Source organism: Lotus japonicus, chromosome 4 (genome assembly GCF_012489685.1).
Source record: "Lotus japonicus ecotype B-129 chromosome 4, LjGifu_v1.2".
In the NCBI taxonomy this organism is placed as follows: Eukaryota; Viridiplantae; Streptophyta; class Magnoliopsida; order Fabales; family Fabaceae; genus Lotus; species Lotus japonicus.
In genome coordinates this window covers 15,194,939-15,213,373 of record NC_080044.1, presented here as the reverse complement: position 1 = coordinate 15,213,373, position 18,435 = coordinate 15,194,939, and the positions used below count along the sequence as shown (strand labels likewise).

The 18,435-nt window shown below is 33.2% G+C and overlaps 4 protein-coding genes and 1 pseudogene across 4 annotated transcripts; all 5 read left to right on the top strand.

The window, feature by feature from the left end:
- The first annotated feature begins 337 nt into the window (after window positions 1-337).
- Window positions 338-1,233, top strand: LOC130712359 (uncharacterized). The gene is made up of 4 exons (XM_057562193.1): window positions 338-481; window positions 731-827; window positions 909-1,030; window positions 1,133-1,233. The coding sequence occupies exons 1-4, from the start codon at window positions 370-372 to the stop codon at window positions 1,231-1,233; spliced, it is 432 nt and encodes a 143-aa protein (XP_057418176.1). The 5' UTR covers window positions 338-369.
- A 10-nt stretch (window positions 1,234-1,243) lies between these two features.
- LOC130713823 (uncharacterized) lies at window positions 1,244-3,302 on the top strand. Its single transcript, XM_057563636.1, has 7 exons — window positions 1,244-1,350; window positions 1,445-1,720; window positions 1,806-2,063; window positions 2,149-2,331; window positions 2,416-2,595; window positions 2,703-2,792; window positions 2,892-3,302. Exons 2-7 carry the CDS (start codon window positions 1,550-1,552, stop codon window positions 3,075-3,077), a joined length of 1,068 nt encoding a protein of 355 aa, XP_057419619.1. The 5' UTR covers window positions 1,244-1,350; window positions 1,445-1,549; the 3' UTR covers window positions 3,078-3,302.
- Window positions 3,303-8,149: 4,847 nt separating this feature from the next.
- Window positions 8,150-9,182, top strand: LOC130715847 (uncharacterized). Its single transcript, XM_057565979.1, has 2 exons — window positions 8,150-8,708; window positions 8,817-9,182. Exons 1-2 carry the CDS (start codon window positions 8,160-8,162, stop codon window positions 9,069-9,071), a joined length of 804 nt encoding a protein of 267 aa, XP_057421962.1. The 5' UTR covers window positions 8,150-8,159; the 3' UTR covers window positions 9,072-9,182.
- Window positions 9,183-13,811: 4,629 nt separating this feature from the next.
- Window positions 13,812-16,064, top strand: LOC130712358 (uncharacterized). The gene is made up of 7 exons (XM_057562192.1): window positions 13,812-14,077; window positions 14,133-14,206; window positions 14,314-14,519; window positions 14,572-14,662; window positions 14,777-14,861; window positions 14,940-15,595; window positions 15,802-16,064. Exons 1-7 carry the CDS (start codon window positions 13,812-13,814, stop codon window positions 16,062-16,064), a joined length of 1,641 nt encoding a protein of 546 aa, XP_057418175.1.
- On the top strand, window positions 15,597-17,561 carry LOC130716066 (uncharacterized; annotated as a pseudogene).
- The last annotated feature ends 874 nt before the right edge of the window (window positions 17,562-18,435 follow it).

The window sequence follows — 18,435 nt, the reverse complement described above, 5'->3', positions numbered from 1 at the left end:
TGTGTCCAAGATTGATGCTTCCAAAGAAACTTGGGCCATTGTTGTGAAGGTTGTAAGGTTGTGGTTTACTCCTAGCTACTCTGGATCTAAGCTCCCTTCATCGTTGGAGATGGTTTTGATGGACTCCAAGGTTTCATTTTTACCCTATATTCCTCAATGTTTATGGGTTTATGTTTTGAGAATATTTTTTAACGTCCTTTTTTGTTTTTATGTAGGGCTGCAAAATACATGCTTCAATCCGGCGTACTTTAGTCTACCGATTCAAGAATCAGTTGTTTGAGGGCTGTGTATACCAGATATCATTTTTTGGTGTTTGTGAGAACGGCGGTGATTTCAGGACGACCTCTCATCCATACAAGGTAATTTCAAATGCATACCAGTGTTAGGCTTATGGTTAACACCCCCATCACAGGAAAACCTTTTACCTTCATGCCTCTATCTGATGTTGTCTTCAAGGATCCTGACACATCCTTCCTCATAGGTAGATTTTATCTGTTTATTTTTTTATTCATTCTGTCTTTCAATCTATAAATTATTCTCCCCTTAATTTGATTGTTGCTCTTTTTTGTTATCTTTATACGTTATTTTTTTGTTATTTCAATTTTTGTTTTTTCTGTTAATATATTTATTTGTAGAATCGTTGTGATTTTGTTGTTATTATGTTTTATTTTGTTTTTCTTTTACATTATATAACGTTGTTATGGTCCTCTAAAAGTTTTATTTTTTCCAGATGTCATAGGTATCTTGACTGGCTCCTCTGGTGAGCAGGAGTTTGAGAAGCATGGTAAAGTGCAAAAGAGGATCACACTAGAAATTGAACAGGAAGGGTATGTGTAAATTTGTACCATAATTTTGATTCAATTATCTTATGTGGCGTTTATTGATTTGAGTTTTTCTCTTTTGATTAGAGTTCGTGTCGAGGCAGCTTTTTTTGGAAAATATGTGGATGAAATTGTTGGGCAATTGGCTTCTGGGGATATGACGAACGCTGTAGTTGTTGTCCAATTTGCGAAGATAAAACCGTTTAAAGGTTTTTTTTGTTTTTTGTTTTTTGTTCTTTTGTAATCATTCTCCTTAATTAAATTCGTAATGGCGTCCTTAGATTCTAACTTCCTTTTTTTGTAATTCACAGGGAGGCCTAGCATTCAAAACGTGTATGGGGCAACCCAAATTCTTTTTAATCGTGCTATTGATGAAGCTGGTCCAATTCGAGAAAGGTTTTTTGGAGACTAATGCCCTGCTGCTAAAGTCATTTGCCAGCTTCAGGATTCGGCAAAACTATCTCCAGCAGAGGATTTTCTAAAACAAAATGAAGGGAAAACCATTGAGCAGATTAAAGATTTGGCTGAGGTTTGTTTATTTTATTTTGTTTTTATTTATTGGTTTGTTTTTTTTTATAATGTTTTTTCCATTTCCCTAACTTTTTCTAATTTCTTTTCATCAGAAATCTGTTTGTGTTGTGTTTGCCACTATTAAATTCATTCCTGATGACAACAGTTGGTATTACCCTGCTTGCAAGTGTAACAAAAAGGTGTACCCAGCTGAGGACATGTACTTTTGTGAAGCCTGTGTTCGCCATGTTGTTACTGCAATTCCTAAATACAAAATTCGTTTGAGGGTTATGGATGCTAAAGATTCGACAACCTTTGTTTTATTTGATCAAGAGGCCAACAATCTTCTTAATAAGCCATGTTCTGAATTGGTTGAAAAATGCCATAAGGTTATTTCATATATACCTAAATCCACTACTTTTCAATTAAATTTGTGTTATTTTTTCTCTAACTAAATTATATTTTCAATTCCAGGACCCTAGCGATTCTCAGGTTCCGTCGGAGATTATGAGTTTGATTGATAAGTCATTTTTATTCAAGATTGAAGTTGACAATAGTTCCAACACATGGTTTGAGCCATCTTATAAGGTGAAGAGAATTTGTTCTGATCCTGAAGTCATTTCCCAATTTAAGAACGCAAATCCCCACTTAGAAAGCTCTCCTCCCTATATGCTTTTAACAACTCCTAGCTCAGGGAGTGTTGGCCAAGGATCTTCTTCAAGTTTTGCTAAGGTTTTGTACATCTTACCTGATTTTATGATTTTGTTTCTTTCATTATTGTGATCTTTTTTCTAATTTTCTTTTTTTATGAAATTAGGATCTTAATGAAGATTTTAATGTTGCTGGTGGGCTTTCTTCAAACAATTCTCCTGTTGCTGATAAAAGTAGAGGTTGTCGAGAAGGTTCTATAGTGTTGGCTCCTGTTTCTGAACTGAAAATGCAGTTCGAAACCCAAAAGAAATCCAACAAGGGAAAGGCAGAAATTCTACCTAAAAAAGATGTTAGAATCGTATTTGGTTTTACTCTGAATGCATTTTTTGAACATTTGCTTAATATAATATAGTGTTGTCTTCTCCCATTACAGTGTCTTGATGTTTGTAAGGCTTCGAATGGTGCTCCCGGTGGTTCTTCTACAGCCTGCTATCCATATAACTTGATCAATGAACCTGCTGCTATTGAAGCCTCTTCTAAATTAGTTAGTGGTGTTAATGGATCATCCCCCCTAGAAAATCCCGAGCTTTCAGCAACTAAGCACGATGATCTGGTCCTGAAATTTCCTTTACTAATTTTAGTTTCTTGAGTTGGATCTAAATCTTATTAATTTTTTATTATATTGTCTTTCTTCTAACGTTTAATATTACACCAATGAAGGCTCATGATAAGGAGGTCAAAGTCCCACAAAAAATGAAATCAGTGGCTTCTAAAAAGAACGTTTCTGCTTCTTCTAAAAAGAATGTTCAGGTTTGTGTTATCTCATGTGAGAAATTTATTAAGATTTTAGTTACACCCTTTAATATTATATAAGTGTCTTATCCAATTTTTGTTTTTTTTTTACTGCAGGACAAAGCTCTTAATGTTGAAACGGAGGGTATCATCAAAGCTTCCCTACCATACAATGTGAATTCTGAGAAACCTCTTCATGTGGAAAGCAATGATTCTCCTCCTGCTAAACGTCCTAGCCCTGAAGCAAATCCTATTTCTGACAACAAGAAGCCTCTGAAGATGGTCAAGAAAGAGAAAATTTGAGAGAGTTTATGTCTATTCAAAAGTGTTTTGTTTTTTTGATGTTTTTTGTTGGCTCTATGAGCCATTGATGGTGTTATGCGAATTTTCATTATGATTTTGTAGTTTGTCATTTTGAAGATCCTTTCAATTTTGCCCTCTAAGGGATGTACTTGACTTTTTCATCCGATGATCGGATACACCGTTTATCTTATGCAATGTTCCCTTTTTCCATAAGTTGATCTATTAATTAGCATTTGTTATATTTACCTTTCATTAGTATTTTTCATACGAGTTATTTTTTTTTTGTGTATAACGATGAAATTATTGCAAAAAATATCTACTTTTGATATTGTCAAACAGCTAAGGATATTATCAATTTAAATCATAATTTGAAGCTATGTTTCAATAAAAACTAACGTTGTGTGATCAGTGAGGACAAATGCTATTTTTAATTGTTAAAGAATTATCAAATCAAATAAAGATTGGATGTTGTTTCTTCCTTCCACATGAATGTTATCAACTTAATAATATTTTTTTCAAAATTGGATATCACGCACATAATTTTACTTTATATCAATTTCAGTTAGAAATATTGAAATTCGTTTATGAGATATTGAATTCATATGTAAGATAAATTGGATTATTTTAATACTTTGAGTTTCTATAACAACTCAACAACCCAAAATACGAATTTGAGTTAATAGATTTCTCTTTTTTTATTGGTCAAAATTTCTAAGTAATAACAGTGTTTAATATTATTTAACTCTAATTTTTGTATTTCATTATATATAATTCCCTAATTTCCGATTATAAAATTTATTTTTCTTAAGTCCCCCCTCCTTCCTTAATTTGTTTCTATCTTTTTGGAAATATCCCTTATTTTAAAATTAGCATACATATTTTTTTGAAAATATAACATATACGTATCCCTTTTAAAAATAAGGGTTTGATCTACTTAGATGGTATCCATTTTTTTTTTCATGTTACACAAAACCTGTTTGTTAGTATATAGATTTTTATATCCTGTTTTCAGAAGTAACAAAAAAAAATAGAATTTTATATTTAATTCATTTTAAATATACCCCCAATTTAAAATGATTCATCTATCACCAATATATGATTAGTTAATAACTTATTCCCCCTCCTTCCTTAACGTGAATTATCTCCCATTCATAACAGATTTTTGTTAATTTTATAACATTTATTTGTTTGGAAGTTAATATATTTATATTTTCTATAAATATGAATAGATTCTAGGTTATAATACCCTATGAAGAAAAATAAAATTAATTTTTTTAATTTTGTTTAGTTCCAATAATTATTTTTGAAAATTGTTGTCCCTTATTATAACCCACTTCTTTCTATCTTCTTATTCATCCTTTTGGATTCCCAAAACCGTTTATAATTTTTTTTAATGACTTCCAATTTCTTCTTTAAATTGGGTAGTGCCTTATAGTTCCTCATTCCCAAAACTATTGATAGCAAAAAAAAAGTATGTAGCCACGTGAAGACCAAAAGAATCCTTCCTTTACACCAACCTTTCATATGTGAACTGATGTTTTGTTCTTGAATCTAATCATTGCTCATTGAATGTGGATTGAATGCCAAAATTCATATTCCCAATCATATTCTTTTGAAAGGGTGCAATAGGTTAACACACGTGTAACCTCCACATTTTGCATGGAAACTCAACCACCATGCCATTTGGTTCTTTCTCTTCTATATAAACTTCTCTACTTCATACGTTCCAATGACAACTTCTCCATATTTCTCAAAGTCTTTTTTGTTTCCAAATTTTGCTATGGATCCAGTTAACCATCCACGCCTCTTTTACAAGAGTTTCTTTCCTGTTAGAAGTTGCTATTTAGAGGTAAATCAAAGTTTGCTAAATCCTTTCCATGTTCCTCATTTTCTTCCATTCTCTTCCTCTTATTAATTTTGCCTTTTTACAGAGGGAGGGTGAACTGAGTCCTGCTTACGTGAGGAAAAATATCAACAAGCTAAAGCCACAATGGGTTCTAATTGATGATGCAATGAAGCAACATACTGTTGGCTTTAACATGAATGAGCAAAGGCCTCGCCTAACAACAGGTTGGTATGAATTGAGGCAATACTACAACTTGGAGGGGAATTGCACAATTTGGTTCCATGAGGTTGATGATTCAATCTTCAAAATTGATGTTCGTGATTCAAGCCACAAGGAAATACAAGTGCCTGGAGGTCCTCCTCCTATCGACTGGAGCGTGGATCATGAGACTGATTCTCTTGGTGTTCTCGACTTTTATCCTGACTTTAGGTTTGCTGGACAGTCCTCTCAAGGCCCTCCTTTGTATCAGGGAAATCCTTCAACTTCTCCTCCTGAAATTTCTGAACCTATTTTTTTATCAGATGATGATCAACTTTCGTTTCAAGTGGGTGAAATGAATCTTGATGTTCCTGAGCAAACTGTGGTTCAGGAATCTACCTATGAATTTGAATTTGATACCCAGATCACTCACGAGTGGTTCTCATTAAATCAAGTTGTGAGTTCTTTTTTTTTTACTGTTTGTTGATATATGAATTTCGTAATCTACCAAAGATAGTTTTTTCATCTTTGTTTCATACTAAAGCTTCCCTCTGATCTCATACATATTCTATATTTTTTTTTTAAATGCAGCCTGTCCCCGAAAATGCTGCTACATATATCAGACAAGCCGGGGTTGATAAGTGGTATTTTGTTGGTCCTAACCTATATCCAGGAGAATTTCACATGAGCCTTCGCCCAAATTCCGGAAATGCAAGGATGGGACATGGATGGAGTAGTTTTTGCGATTATAACGACATAGGTGCAAGTGATAGGCTCCGATTCCGTTTCACCAATGCTGTCAACCGCATTGTTTATATTGTCAGGACGTAGTCCTTTTTTCTAATTAGGCTTGACATTTGTGTTTATGTTATCAGACTTTGGAGTGTTCTCAATATGGGGTTGTTTGTATCGATGTGTTGATCAAGTATCATATCTATGTGCTTCTAACGTTGAAGAATTGCAAGGAATGTTTGCATTATGTGTAATGTTGCTTCTCATGGAATGAAGAAGTAGTTTTAATCTTTTCATATTTTTTACAATTTTATTCCAATCTTCAATCCCCTTTCACTCCTAGATTCAAATATGTGGTTTTTATTATTGTTTAAATTATATATATAGATAATTGAAGCGTGCAATTCATGAAAAAATGTTGTATAACGTGCTTCTAAAAGTATCTTTTTCAATAAGGATTAATTTAACAAATGGATTAAATAATAAGGTTGGATATTTATTAAGAAAAAAGGGATAGGATTAAAAAAAACGTGTATTAAATTGGGTGGCTATGTTTTCCATTGTATGGCATATGAGTAGGGGAAATTTGATAGAAACTTCTAAGGTTAATGTAATTCCTATAACAATCTAATGGATATAACATTAAATCTTATTATAATTTTCTCAACAACAACTTCCAATATATACTACTCCTTATGGATCTGTTAAACCTTTAAAATTATTGTTTTTTGTTTTAACTATTTAAGTGATTTATAATTTTTTACTATTTAAGTGATTTATGATTTTTTCATAAAATTTAAATCCATGCCTATCACCTATAGCCCTGTTTCTGACTATTGTTTAAAATTTAAAATATATATAGATGTTTTGGAAGGGAAAACGCCCTATTCCCTTTATATATTATCCTAGATTATCCTTTTTTTAATTAACAATTCATATTAGAGAAATTGTCAAGAATACAAACACCCCTCCAGAGTGTGGGATATTTAAGAAATCCTCCTTCATTATGATTTTTAACAGAACTGACTATAAGGATCCCCCATTGTGTTTATTATGGGTTGCCAGATGATAAGTGTTGTATTTGATAGAGGATTTTATATTTATTGTTATTCGTATAACAAACTAATGGATATAACAATTGAGCATATAATCTTTTTCCCAGAAATATCTTTAAATTGATAACTCAGTTTTTTCAAATTCTTTATTTTCTAATTTTTTTTTTGTTCGATATCTTGCAATGATTTTTCAATTTTTAATAGATGATGAATATATGGGGTCCACGTAGAGGCATGTTTTAAACTCTTTTAGTATATTTTATTTTTAAGTGTATTTTTTGTTTTAAAGGTTAAGTGGAATTTAAATGCACATTAAATTTTGCAATATTTCATTCCTTCAATAATCATTGATATATGTTCAACTCAATGTTATCCGTATTTCATTGAGAGGTTATTTATTTTGGATTTCAAAAAAATTTATCACTACATATCAAATAATTGATTTCTGTTTTTGGTTTTTTTTTATCGTTATTATTTTAAATAATTTGTAAGTTTTTATATTTTCTTCATTTCCTATACTCTATGCTGAATACCCATCTTATACTCTTCATTATATATCTAATTTTCGAGTTGGAGTTATTTCTTTTGGTAAATTACTGAATTCTCTAGGAAAGTGTGATAATTTATGGTTATAATTATAAATGATGATATCTATTCCTATTGTATAAATGTTTTTTCTTCCCCAAAATATCTATCTCTTTCCATGATTTAGACTAGGTTGTTATAGTAAATATATTTAAATGATAGAGACTGTTAATCTCCATATGTGTGATTATAATTCTGTGTGCAGATTTCCAAGTGTAATTTATTTCATACATTTTTACGTTTTGAATATTTTCTTGACCTCCCACATTCTAACGTGAGACTATAAATTCATTATCATGGTTGAATCGATTTCTCTATCTGCCCCATTTGTGTTAATCCCTTTTCTCTCTTTTAAGTACTCCATAGTTCTGCTTCACCTTCAGTTATTCCTTTATCTCAATCTCAATGCCCAAGACCAAACATTCTCCTCCCCCGTTTTATAAATTCTTTCTGCCTGTTGTTAGCCGTGAGGATGAGGCACGAGTTACATCTTTTGAATTTTTTTTTATTCTGATTTTTTATTTTCATCCCTTTATAATCCTTTTTTTTTCATTCCCAGGATGAAGGCGAAGTGATGCTGGAGTTTGTCAGGCAGTTTAAGGATGAATTAAAAGAGAATTGGTTATTGATTGATGATGGGGATGTACCAACGTCGTTAAGTTTAACATGAGTGTTGTTAGACCTAGATTAACCCATGGATGGAAGCAGTTGAGAAAAGATTATTATCTGCGAGGAACTTGCACTATATGGATGCATTTGATTGAGGATTGTGTTTTTAACATGTATATTTTCAATAGTGAAGGCAAGGAACTTTATGTACCTGGCGCTCCTCTTAGAGATATTTACAAATCAGATGATGATGATGATGAATTTTATAGTAATCTTCGACAAAGCCTTTCTTCAGAAAGTTCCTTGCTTGATCATATAGAGTGCGATGGGTATATTTCTGCCCAAAGTAGTGGAGTTGTTGCAACAACGGATCTAACAATTCGTCAACAACTCGATGTAGAAGGAGGTCAAGAAGTGCCTGATGTTGTTGCTGCTGATAATGTCGTTGATGGTGCAGAAATAGAACCAGAAATAATTGAAAATGATGATGGCTTAGTGGATGGAGATGTTATAATTCCTGTGGCGCCTATCCCAGATCCTGGCATCATTTTTCAGTGTATTTTCACATGCACTCTTACTACATACTATGCAACAAAGAGTCATTTGGTGAGTTGTTTTTAACATATGTTTTTCCTTTTTGTTCATTTTTTTGTTCATGTCTTTTATTCTTTGACATGCATTTTTCCATTATATTTTTCTTTGATTTATATTCAGTATGTCCCAAAGGATGCTGCTGCGTATCTCATAGAAGCTGGCCTACACAGTTGGATGTTCGTAGGTCCTAAAAGAATCCCGTTTGAGTGTCGTATTCTAATCAGTTCCTGTCATCGTTATGCCAAAATTGGAAGTGGATGGAGGTTCTTCTGTGAAGCTAACCAGTTCTCCCCGGATGACTATTTACTATTTCAATTTACAAGCCCGGAAGAAGGAATTGCATACGTGAACTATGGAGACCAAATTGACATTTAGATAGTATTGTAATTGTTAGTGTGTTTCAATGAATGGGTTAAAATTGTATGGGGTGTTTCTTCATGTGCCAGAGAAAAAAAAAATTCTCATTATGTTTTGCTCTTAGGCATGCCCCCCTATTTTTGTAATTTCGTCTAATGATATTGAGTTATGTTCTACTTTGAGATTTCCATCTATTATGTTTGTTATCTTTTTTAGTATGAATCGATTTTTTTTGTGCTTGCCATCCTCAGGAATAATTGTGTAAAGTATTTTTTCTTTTTAGGAGTGGGTATATAATAAGTAGGATAAATTAAGTTAAATTTTTTAATTTTGTTAACAATTAAAAATGTTATTGGTTAATTCCATATGTTTAATTTAAACTGAATAAAATAATTTATGGCGTATCCCATACAAGAAGAGAACCCAAATCCTTATATCCTTCTATATGTTAGTGTGGGCAGCCAATTATTCTATCTCCCCCCTAAAACACCCCATTTAACTCATTCTTCCACCCCCCCAAATCAAGCTTAGGCCCCATTTATATTCTTTAAAATTCCAACAATGATACCCTTTTTTATAATCAATCACAACATTATTAAAAGATCATTTTCAGTGGACATTATGAAAAGAAAAAAATTGACTATTTCCATAATTTTCATTAAGATCAAATGGTGTTAGGACGCCCTTTGTTACATATATCTCAATAATATTGAAATTTAGCGTGTTGTATTTTTTGTGGGAAAACCATGTATTTAATTAAAAAACTTTTATTTTTGTTCCTTTACATTTTTTCGTCCTTATCGAAGGAAGATTTAATAACAATTCACCTATTTTTTCTATATGTTTTATTATATTTTGTATAAAGGGTTTGACAATGAGTATAGTATTTGCCCCCAATTTAAAATGATTCATCTATCACCAATATATGATTAGTTAATAACTTATTCCCCCCTCCTTCCTTAACGTGAATTATCTCCCATTCATAACAGATTTTGTTAATTTTATAAGATTTATTTGTTTGGAAGTTAATATATTTATATTTTCTAGAAATATAAATAGATTCTAGGTTATAATACCCTATGAAGAAAAATAAAATTACTTTTATTAATTTTTTTTAGTTCCAATAATTCTTTTTTAAAACTGTTGTCCCTTATTATAACCCACTTCTTTCTATCTTCTTATTCATGATTTTTTTTGCTATCAATAGTCTTGGGAATGAGGAACTATTAGGCACTACCCAATTTAAAGAAGAAATTGGAAGTCATTAAAATAATTAAAAGATGTTATTGTATTTCAATTAATTTTTCTATATGTTTTATTATATTTTGTATATTTGTATTATAAGCGATTTGGGCAATATTACGTTTAGATATTTTAATATATCGATTGAGGGAAATTGGAGAATATTTAGTTTTTAAAAGTTTGTTATATTTTGGACGATTAAGAAAGATTTGTTATTTATTTGACAGCATTTTAAAATAGTTAAACAACCTCACATATATCTTTTAAAATATATTTTATATTTAAATCAATTATGCATTTATTGGTTTTGGGTTTGTTGCATATTCCTAAATAATGTATAAAGTATGAATAATAAATATACCTTATTATTATTTAACACAAAATATTTGTATTTCCAAAAAACATACTAATACTCTATTGAAATTCCAAACACCACATAACATGCTTTGATAACCAAAAAACAAAAAAAAGCCACCTTTAACGTTTGAATTCTCCATTATTTTCATCAAATTGGTTTTATCTCATAACCTCCCATAATTATAACGATTTATTTGTTTTTTTTTTAGAACTCATTTTAAATTATAGTAACAACTTCATAATCAAGATTTTAAATATTATAATATATTTAAATAAATTATTTAATTATTTAGTTTCTTTTTTTGTTAGATACTTTCAGTTTAAGAAATCTAATTTATTGATTCAGAATAAAGAATTTGTTTTTCCAAAAAAAAAAAGGAATTAATTCCATATTGAAATACCAAACACTCCATTAACGTGTGGTTTTTCCACCTCTTGAAACTTGCAACGTTTTCAACTCTTTTCACTTTTCATGATGAGTTTGCTGTATGCCTAAATACTTCTTCTATAAAGGCTCTCTAAACTCCCTCTGATGTTATAATCCTTTTTTTCTTTCAAGTGTTCCTTTGTCTTTTAAGAATTTGATACATGGATTCTCCCCGGTTAACTCCGGGGTCAAGCTCAAAAGAATCTAGAGCTCGAAGGAGATTGATAAGGAGCAGCAGAAAGGATTTATCTCCTGACAAAAATATAGGTGAGAACCTATTGTTTCCCTCTGTTTTTTTTTCCAACGAAGGCAAATTTCTAATGTGAGATGTTCTAACTATCTGTATTTGTATAATTTTAATTTTTTGCAGCAACCGGGGGATCCATCATTCCATCTGTGTCTTCTTCTATCTCAACAAGAAGACCTTTGTCCAATATAACAAATGTGTCTCCATCTTCTTCGCATAATGCTCGAGTTGGTAATTCAAGGAATAAATCCAGAACTCTAGGTTAGTATGTCCCTGGTTTTTTTGGTTGTTTTTTCCCTTGCTCCTTATTTCAAGTGCTGTGAATCTAAATTATCTCATTTTTCAGTACCTAATCAATATGAGAAAGCTCTTCATGAACCATGTTCTCAAAAAAAAAGGAAAACAAATCAAGCTGGAGGTTCGTCCCAATGTCAACAACCTTTTCCAAGTTCAGGTGAATTTTTGTTGTTTCTTTTGTAAATTGTTTTTGAGTTTGTACGTGACATCTCTTAAGTTAATTTAACCATGGTTTTTTGTTTATTGATTTCTTTTTTTTTTCTGTAGGTGTTGGAGGTTCTGTATTATGTAATGAGAACAACCCTGTAAATCTCATTTCATTTGATAATTCACCTTCCTTAACTTATAAGGAAATAATGGATAGGCAGTTTTCAAATGCGAACAGCAAAAGAAAGTCCATTGATCAAGCCACTTTGGCTTCAGTTAGTCATTTTTCATTGGAACATTCCAAAACACAAATGAATGAGATTTTTCCAAAAAGTTTTGATAGTAATTCTTCCAATCCTCCCCTATCTACTGTCATTGCTACGTCATCAAAACATCCTTCTCCATCAATATTGAAGCCAAACAAACCTGAACGAGAAAAACAAACGAGGGCTCCATCTAGAATGAAAAAAGTTAAAATAATTAAAGAGTTGCCTACCCCTATCCGTTCGGAATCAAAGTGGTCGCGTTATTTAAGAAAGAAAGCTTTGGATACCAAGAGAGGAAGGTTTTCTCCCTCTAATGGAACTGCAGATGAAGCAGGGCCATCTAATGTGGCTTTATGTGAACCTGGAGCATTAAGCAGTGATTCTGAAGATGCTGAATCAGGTTATATTTCATACATCAAAATTATTTTAAGAGAAAGTTGTTTAATATTAGTTCTTTTGATATTATTTTTGTTATTTACATCTAACCTACTTTCTTAATTCATATGATACCTCATGGGGATTCAGATGAGGATTATGTGGAACATACGCATGAAGTGATTCCTGAAATTCCAGCAAACATTGTTGCTTTGCTTCAGATAGCTGAAAATACAGGTATCATCCTAATATTTTTTCATTAACCAAAATTTTATATATGTTATTTTTTATTGAATCATGAGGCTCTATTGATGACATCTATTTTTTTTAAAGACGTTCTTGATTTTGGAGATCCAACCAGCGCTTGCTTTTACTGCGGAGCTTTCATGTGGGCTTCTGAGAAATCGGGGAAGATAGATTCAGATGGGGCTGCAGCTTTTTCATTGTGTTGTATGAAGGGGAAGGTTGATTTACCCTTAATCCCTAAGCCTCCTCCTCTACTTCTTGACTTGATAACAGATAGAGAACCAAGGGCGCAAAATTTCAAGGAGAATATAAGAGCGTATAATAGCATGTTTTCCTTTACGTCTATGGGTGGGAAGGTTTTAACTGCTCTTAATGACGGTGGAGGCCCCCCTCAATTTGTATTGAGTGGACAGAACTATCACCGTATGGGTTCTTTAATTCCACGTCAGGGACAACCTCCTAAGTTTGCTCAGTTGTATATTTATGATACACAGAATGAGAATTCTAATAGAGTGAGGAATCTAAGGTATGAAATCCTGAAATTAATTCTTTTGATCATTTTGATTTTTTATTATATAATTGTTAACAGCCTTATGTTCTTAAATTCTATTTCTTTTGTAGCTATAATGGGAGAGGACAGGGTCTTGACCTTTCTTTAGTGGAAGATCTTAAGCAGATGATTGACAGACACAATGTCCTAGCCAAAATATTTAGGCAGGTCCGAGAACGATTGAACTCTGATGAATCAACCCAGTTATCTATCCGTCTGTTCAGAGCCCGGGGGAAAGATCCTAGAACTTATAATATGCCGTCAACGGATGAGGTTGCAGCCTTGATTGTTGGGGACATTGGGGAGTCAGACGTTGGCAGAGATGTTGTAGTGAAAATGAATGATGGATGTCTTTCAAACATTCATGAAACACATACTGCTTTAATTCCTTTGCACTATCCGCTTATATTTCCGTACGGTGAAGATGGCTTCCGTGAAGATATTCCCATTAGTGAGATTTTTAGAAACATGGGAAGCTACAAAAGATGGAAAGTCTCTATGAGGCAATTCATTTCATTCCGCCTTCAAGACAGAAACAGTGAGTATGGGAACATTATTTTTGCTAAGAGGTTGTTTCCAACAGTTCGTCGTTGACGCATATACCATGATTGAAGCAAATCGTCTTTCATATATTCGATTTAATCAGAAAACCATAAGAGCAGATTATTTAAATGGGTTGCAGAGGCAATTGAGAAGGGAGAGACAGACCGTCATCTGTAGGAAAGCGATTATATTGCCTCCTTCCTTTACAGGAGGTCGTCGTTACATGTTTAATAATTGTCAGGATGCCATGTCAATTTGCAAAAAGTTTGGGTACCCTGATCTTTTTATTACAGCAACATGTAATTCACAATGGGGGGAAATTCAAAGGTATGTCCGTGCTAGGAATTTGAGAGCTGAAGATAGACCTGATATTTGGTGTTAGGGTTTTCAAGATGAAGCTCGATAATCTGATGTCTGATTTAAGGAAAGGCACTATATTTGGTCCTGTTGATGCAGGTATGTCATTTATTATTTTTTTTTTCCGGAAATATATGTTTATGTTGCAATATCATTAATACTGCAATTTTAGATTTCCATTTAATTTCGTTTAACTTTTTCTGAAGGTATGTATACAGTAGAGTTTCAAAAACGTGGATTGCCACACGCGCATATTCTTCTATGGTTGAAACCCCAGTACAAATTGATAACCGGAGAGGACATTGATAAATTCATTTCAGCTGAGCTTCCTGACCCGCAGATTTATCCAAAGCTTTACAAGGCCGTTTCCTCTTTCATGATCCACGGTCCGTGTGGGGTTATTGATCCTAATGTGCATGCATGGTTGATGGAAAGTGTTCTAAACACTTCCCAAAAAATATCAGAACTGCACTACCATTGATGATGATGGTTTCCCAATTTTAAGAGAAGGAAGACAGAATTACATGGCCAAGAAAGGAGTTCCTTTGGATAATGGTTTTGTTGTTCCCTACAATCCTCGACTTTTGATGAATTATCATGGACATATCAACGTGGAGTATTGCAATAAATCAAATGCAATAAAAGTATCTATTTAAAATATCAACAAAGGCAGTGATAGGGTGAATGTTCAAATTTCAAATGCTGGAAATGGAGAATCGAACCAGGATGAAATTAAACAGTACTACGATTGCAGGTAAGTAATCACATTGTTTTTCTTCTTTTTTTTTTTAATTTTTTTTTACTCAGTTGTTAAACTGAAATGAAATGCTAGGTATCTAACTCCATGTGAGGCAGCATGGAGGACATTTAAATTTGATATCCACGAGAGATGGCCGCCCGTGAAGCGCTTATCATTTCATCTTCCCGGTCAGCAGTGTGTAACTTTCAACGATGATGAAGACTTGGAAGGCGTTGTTGAAAAATGTTCAACTAAAGATACTCAATTCTTAGCATGGATGAATGCGAATAAGCTATACCCGGAGGGAAGAAGTTTAACGTATGCTGAATATCCGTCTATGTTTGTTTATAAGAAAGATAAGCAAGTATGGGAGCCAAGAAAGAGAGGTTTCTCCCTTGGTCGTCTTCAATATATCGCTCTAGGCATGGGCGAGGTATATTACATGAGGATTCTATTAACAAAACAGAGGGGTTGTGACAGTTTTGCAAGTTTAAGAACTGTCAAAGGGGTTGTTTATCCAACATTCCAAGATGCGTGCGATGCTATGGGATTAATGGAAGATGAGAGGGAGTATGTTGATGGGATTATTCACATGAGTGAGATTGGTTCAGGGTCTTATTTGAGGCATTTGTTTGTAACGTTGCTCTCTACAAACGCTATAGGAAAGCCAAGAGAAGTGTGGGATAAGACATGGAGATTTTTAGCTGACGGCATTTTGTACCACAGAAGAAGGTTGCTTAAAATGCCAGGTATTTTTGCACTATGTTCTTATTAAATATATTGAATGACGTTTTTTTATTTTTGTGTGTTATTTTAAATGGGCATCTTAGAAGGAATCATTTCCTTTGCTATATCAAAGAAACAACCTCTTTACAATTGGATTTGATTGTATACATTACGTGATTTAGAGAATGTTTTTCTATATTGTTTTAAATCCATTTAATATTTGTTGCAGATCTTCAAATAAATGATGAGGATTTGATGAACTTATGTTTGATTGAGATAGAGAAGGTGTTGAGAACTAATGGAAGGTCACTTAAAGAATGGCCTAGCTTACCTTATCCATCATTTTGTGAGACCTTTCGTTTTGAAAATCAATTTGTTGCAGATGAGCTTAATTACAACAAGGATGAAATGAACGTACAGCATCAACAATTGGTCTGTTCCCTAACTTCTGAACAGAAAGGAGCGTATACCCAGGTAATAAATTACGATTAAAGCATAATAGGAGAAAAAATGAATAAATTCGATTATTATGTGTTTCATATTTTCTTTTTGACAAATTATGTCAATTTACAGATATTGGATGCTGTTTCGTCCAATAACGGAGGATTTTTTTTCCTATATGGATTTGGCGGATCTGGTAAGACTTTTGTGTGGAATACCCTCTCAGCTGCGTTGCGTTCTGAAGGAAAGATTGTTCTAAATGTTGCGTCAAGTGGCATTGCTTCATTACTATTACCTGGAGGTAGAACTGCTCACTCTAGATTTTCCATTCCGATCACTATCCATGAATCATCAACATGTAATGTCCGTCAAGGTTCTCATAAAGCTGAAATGCTTCAGAAAGCAAGTCTTATCATTTGGGATGAAGCTCCAATGCTTAACAAGCACTGTTTTGAAGCTCTAGACAAAACTTTGAATGACATCATGAAGACCCAAGCAACTTTTGGCCATGATAAACCCTTTGGAGGAAAGGTAGTTGTTTTGGGTGGGGACTTTCGACAGATTCTGCCAGTAATTTTGAAAGGAAGTAGATCAGAAATCATTTCTTCTTCTGTGAATTCATCATACCTATGGAAGCATTGTAAAGTAATGAAGTTAACTACCAACATGAGATTACAACAAGCAGGGTCCTCTTCTTCATCCTTGGAGATCAAAGAATTTGCGGATTGGCTTCTACAAGTGGGCGATGGCACGGTTAAGCCAATTGATGAGGATGATTCTATTATAGAAATTCCATCTGATTTGTTGGTGAGGGAGTCCGATAATCCCTTACTTGAGTTAGTTAATTTTGCATATCCCAATGTTGTTGCAAATTTGGAGAACCATGCATATTTTGAACAAAGAGCACTCCTTGCTCCCACTCTTGAAAGTGTTGAAGAGGTTAATAACTTCATGATGTCAATGATCCCTGGGGAGGAAACATAATATTTGAGTTATGACACGCCATGCAGGTCAGATGAAGACTCTGAAATAGATGCAGAATGGTTCACTTCAGAATTTCTAAATGATGTTAAGTGCTCTGGTATTCCCAACCACAGAATTGTTCTCAAAGTTGGTGTCCCTATCATGCTAATTCGGAACATTGATCAGTCTGCTGGATTGTGTAATGGAACAAGATTGATAGTGAGCGCTTTGACACCTTATATCATTGTTGCAACAGCTCTTTCCGGTTCTAAAACAGGTAAACCTGTTTATATTCCTAGGCTTAGCTTAACTCCTTCTGATACTGGCCTCCCTTTCAAATTCTCAAGGAGACAGTTCCCTATTACTGTTTGTTTTGCTATGACTATAAATAAGAGCCAAGGCCAGTCGTTATCGCATGTTGGATTATACCTTCCTAGGCCGGTGTTCACGCATGGCCAGCTATATGTAGCTCTATCAAGAGTAAAATCTAGAAAAGGGTTGAAGATACTTATAGTCGATGACAAAGGAGTAGTATCTAATTGCACTCGGAATGTTGTGTATGAAGAAGTATTCCAGAACATATGAATGGTTAGATTATCTATCTTTGAATTCGTACTTCTTTGTATAATGCACATTGTATTTAACGTGCTGTATTTTTTGATCTACTTATTTAAAACATTTTCTAAATTGTTTCAGATTCAACAGGCTTTCAATGATAATGGGGCAGCAAGCAACAAGTGGAATGCATAACATTCATATGACATCTTTTTGTTGCCGATATATATATTTCTGTAATCATCAACCTTTGTTAGATTCATTCAGTTTTTCATTGTTGTGTAAACGAATCAAACCTAATTTCAATTGTTATCTATTGTTTTGTGGTAGTTAATCATGTCAATTTCATGTAAAAATAATTGGCATAAAAAATTAGAAAAATCTTTCGCCGTGCAGCGCACGGGTAAAAACACTAGTGATTGACTTATGAAATGATTAACGTATTCATAAATGACAAGGATCTCATGCAAAAGAGTAAGTTCAGGAAGACATGTAGTTGCATAAGCCAGTAAAAGGTTAATCTCGTGTCAAATTTCAGTGCATGATGGGTCGGAACCAAAGTTTGTCCCAACTATATGAAGGCTCAAACTATGTTATTTATACGCTTTAGAACTTGACGGGCACAAGATTGTCCATGGGTGAGAGTTTACTCATTCTCACATTCAAACTCAAATTTAACACTCAAACTCAAACCAAACCCAAAACTCAAATTTAATATGGGTGCAAGAGTTAAACCCATATCCAAATCCTGAGTTTCGGGTTACCCGAACCCAAACCAAAAACCCAATGTGAGCACTGAACCGGCAAAAAATAAAAAATATCAACCCGGAAGCAACACGTACATAAGAGAACAACATGAACATAAGTTGATTAAACTTCATCATCATTCCAATACAAAGGAAAA

Coding starts and splice junctions, on each gene's coding strand:
- LOC130713823 (XM_057563636.1), top strand. CDS start 1,550: ATGTACTTTTGTGAAGCCTGTGTTCGCCATGTTGTTACTGCAATTCCT. Junction 1,721..1,805: donor TGGTTGAAAAATGCCATAAG/GTTATTTCATAT, acceptor TTTCAATTCCAG/GACCCTAGCGATTCTCAGGT. Junction 2,793..2,891: donor CTTCTAAAAAGAATGTTCAG/GTTTGTGTTATC, acceptor TTTTTACTGCAG/GACAAAGCTCTTAATGTTGA.
- LOC130712358 (XM_057562192.1), top strand. CDS start 13,812: ATGATTGAAGCAAATCGTCTTTCATATATTCGATTTAATCAGAAAACC. Junction 14,207..14,313: donor ATTTGGTCCTGTTGATGCAG/GTATGTCATTTA, acceptor CTTTTTCTGAAG/GTATGTATACAGTAGAGTTT. Junction 14,520..14,571: donor GTGGGGTTATTGATCCTAAT/GTGCATGCATGG, acceptor AAAAAATATCAG/AACTGCACTACCATTGATGA.
- LOC130715847 (XM_057565979.1), top strand. CDS start 8,160: ATGAGTGTTGTTAGACCTAGATTAACCCATGGATGGAAGCAGTTGAGA. Junction 8,709..8,816: donor ATGCAACAAAGAGTCATTTG/GTGAGTTGTTTT, acceptor ATTTATATTCAG/TATGTCCCAAAGGATGCTGC.
- LOC130712359 (XM_057562193.1), top strand. CDS start 370: ATGCATACCAGTGTTAGGCTTATGGTTAACACCCCCATCACAGGAAAA. Junction 828..908: donor CTAGAAATTGAACAGGAAGG/GTATGTGTAAAT, acceptor TCTTTTGATTAG/AGTTCGTGTCGAGGCAGCTT. Junction 1,031..1,132: donor GAAGATAAAACCGTTTAAAG/GTTTTTTTTGTT, acceptor TGTAATTCACAG/GGAGGCCTAGCATTCAAAAC.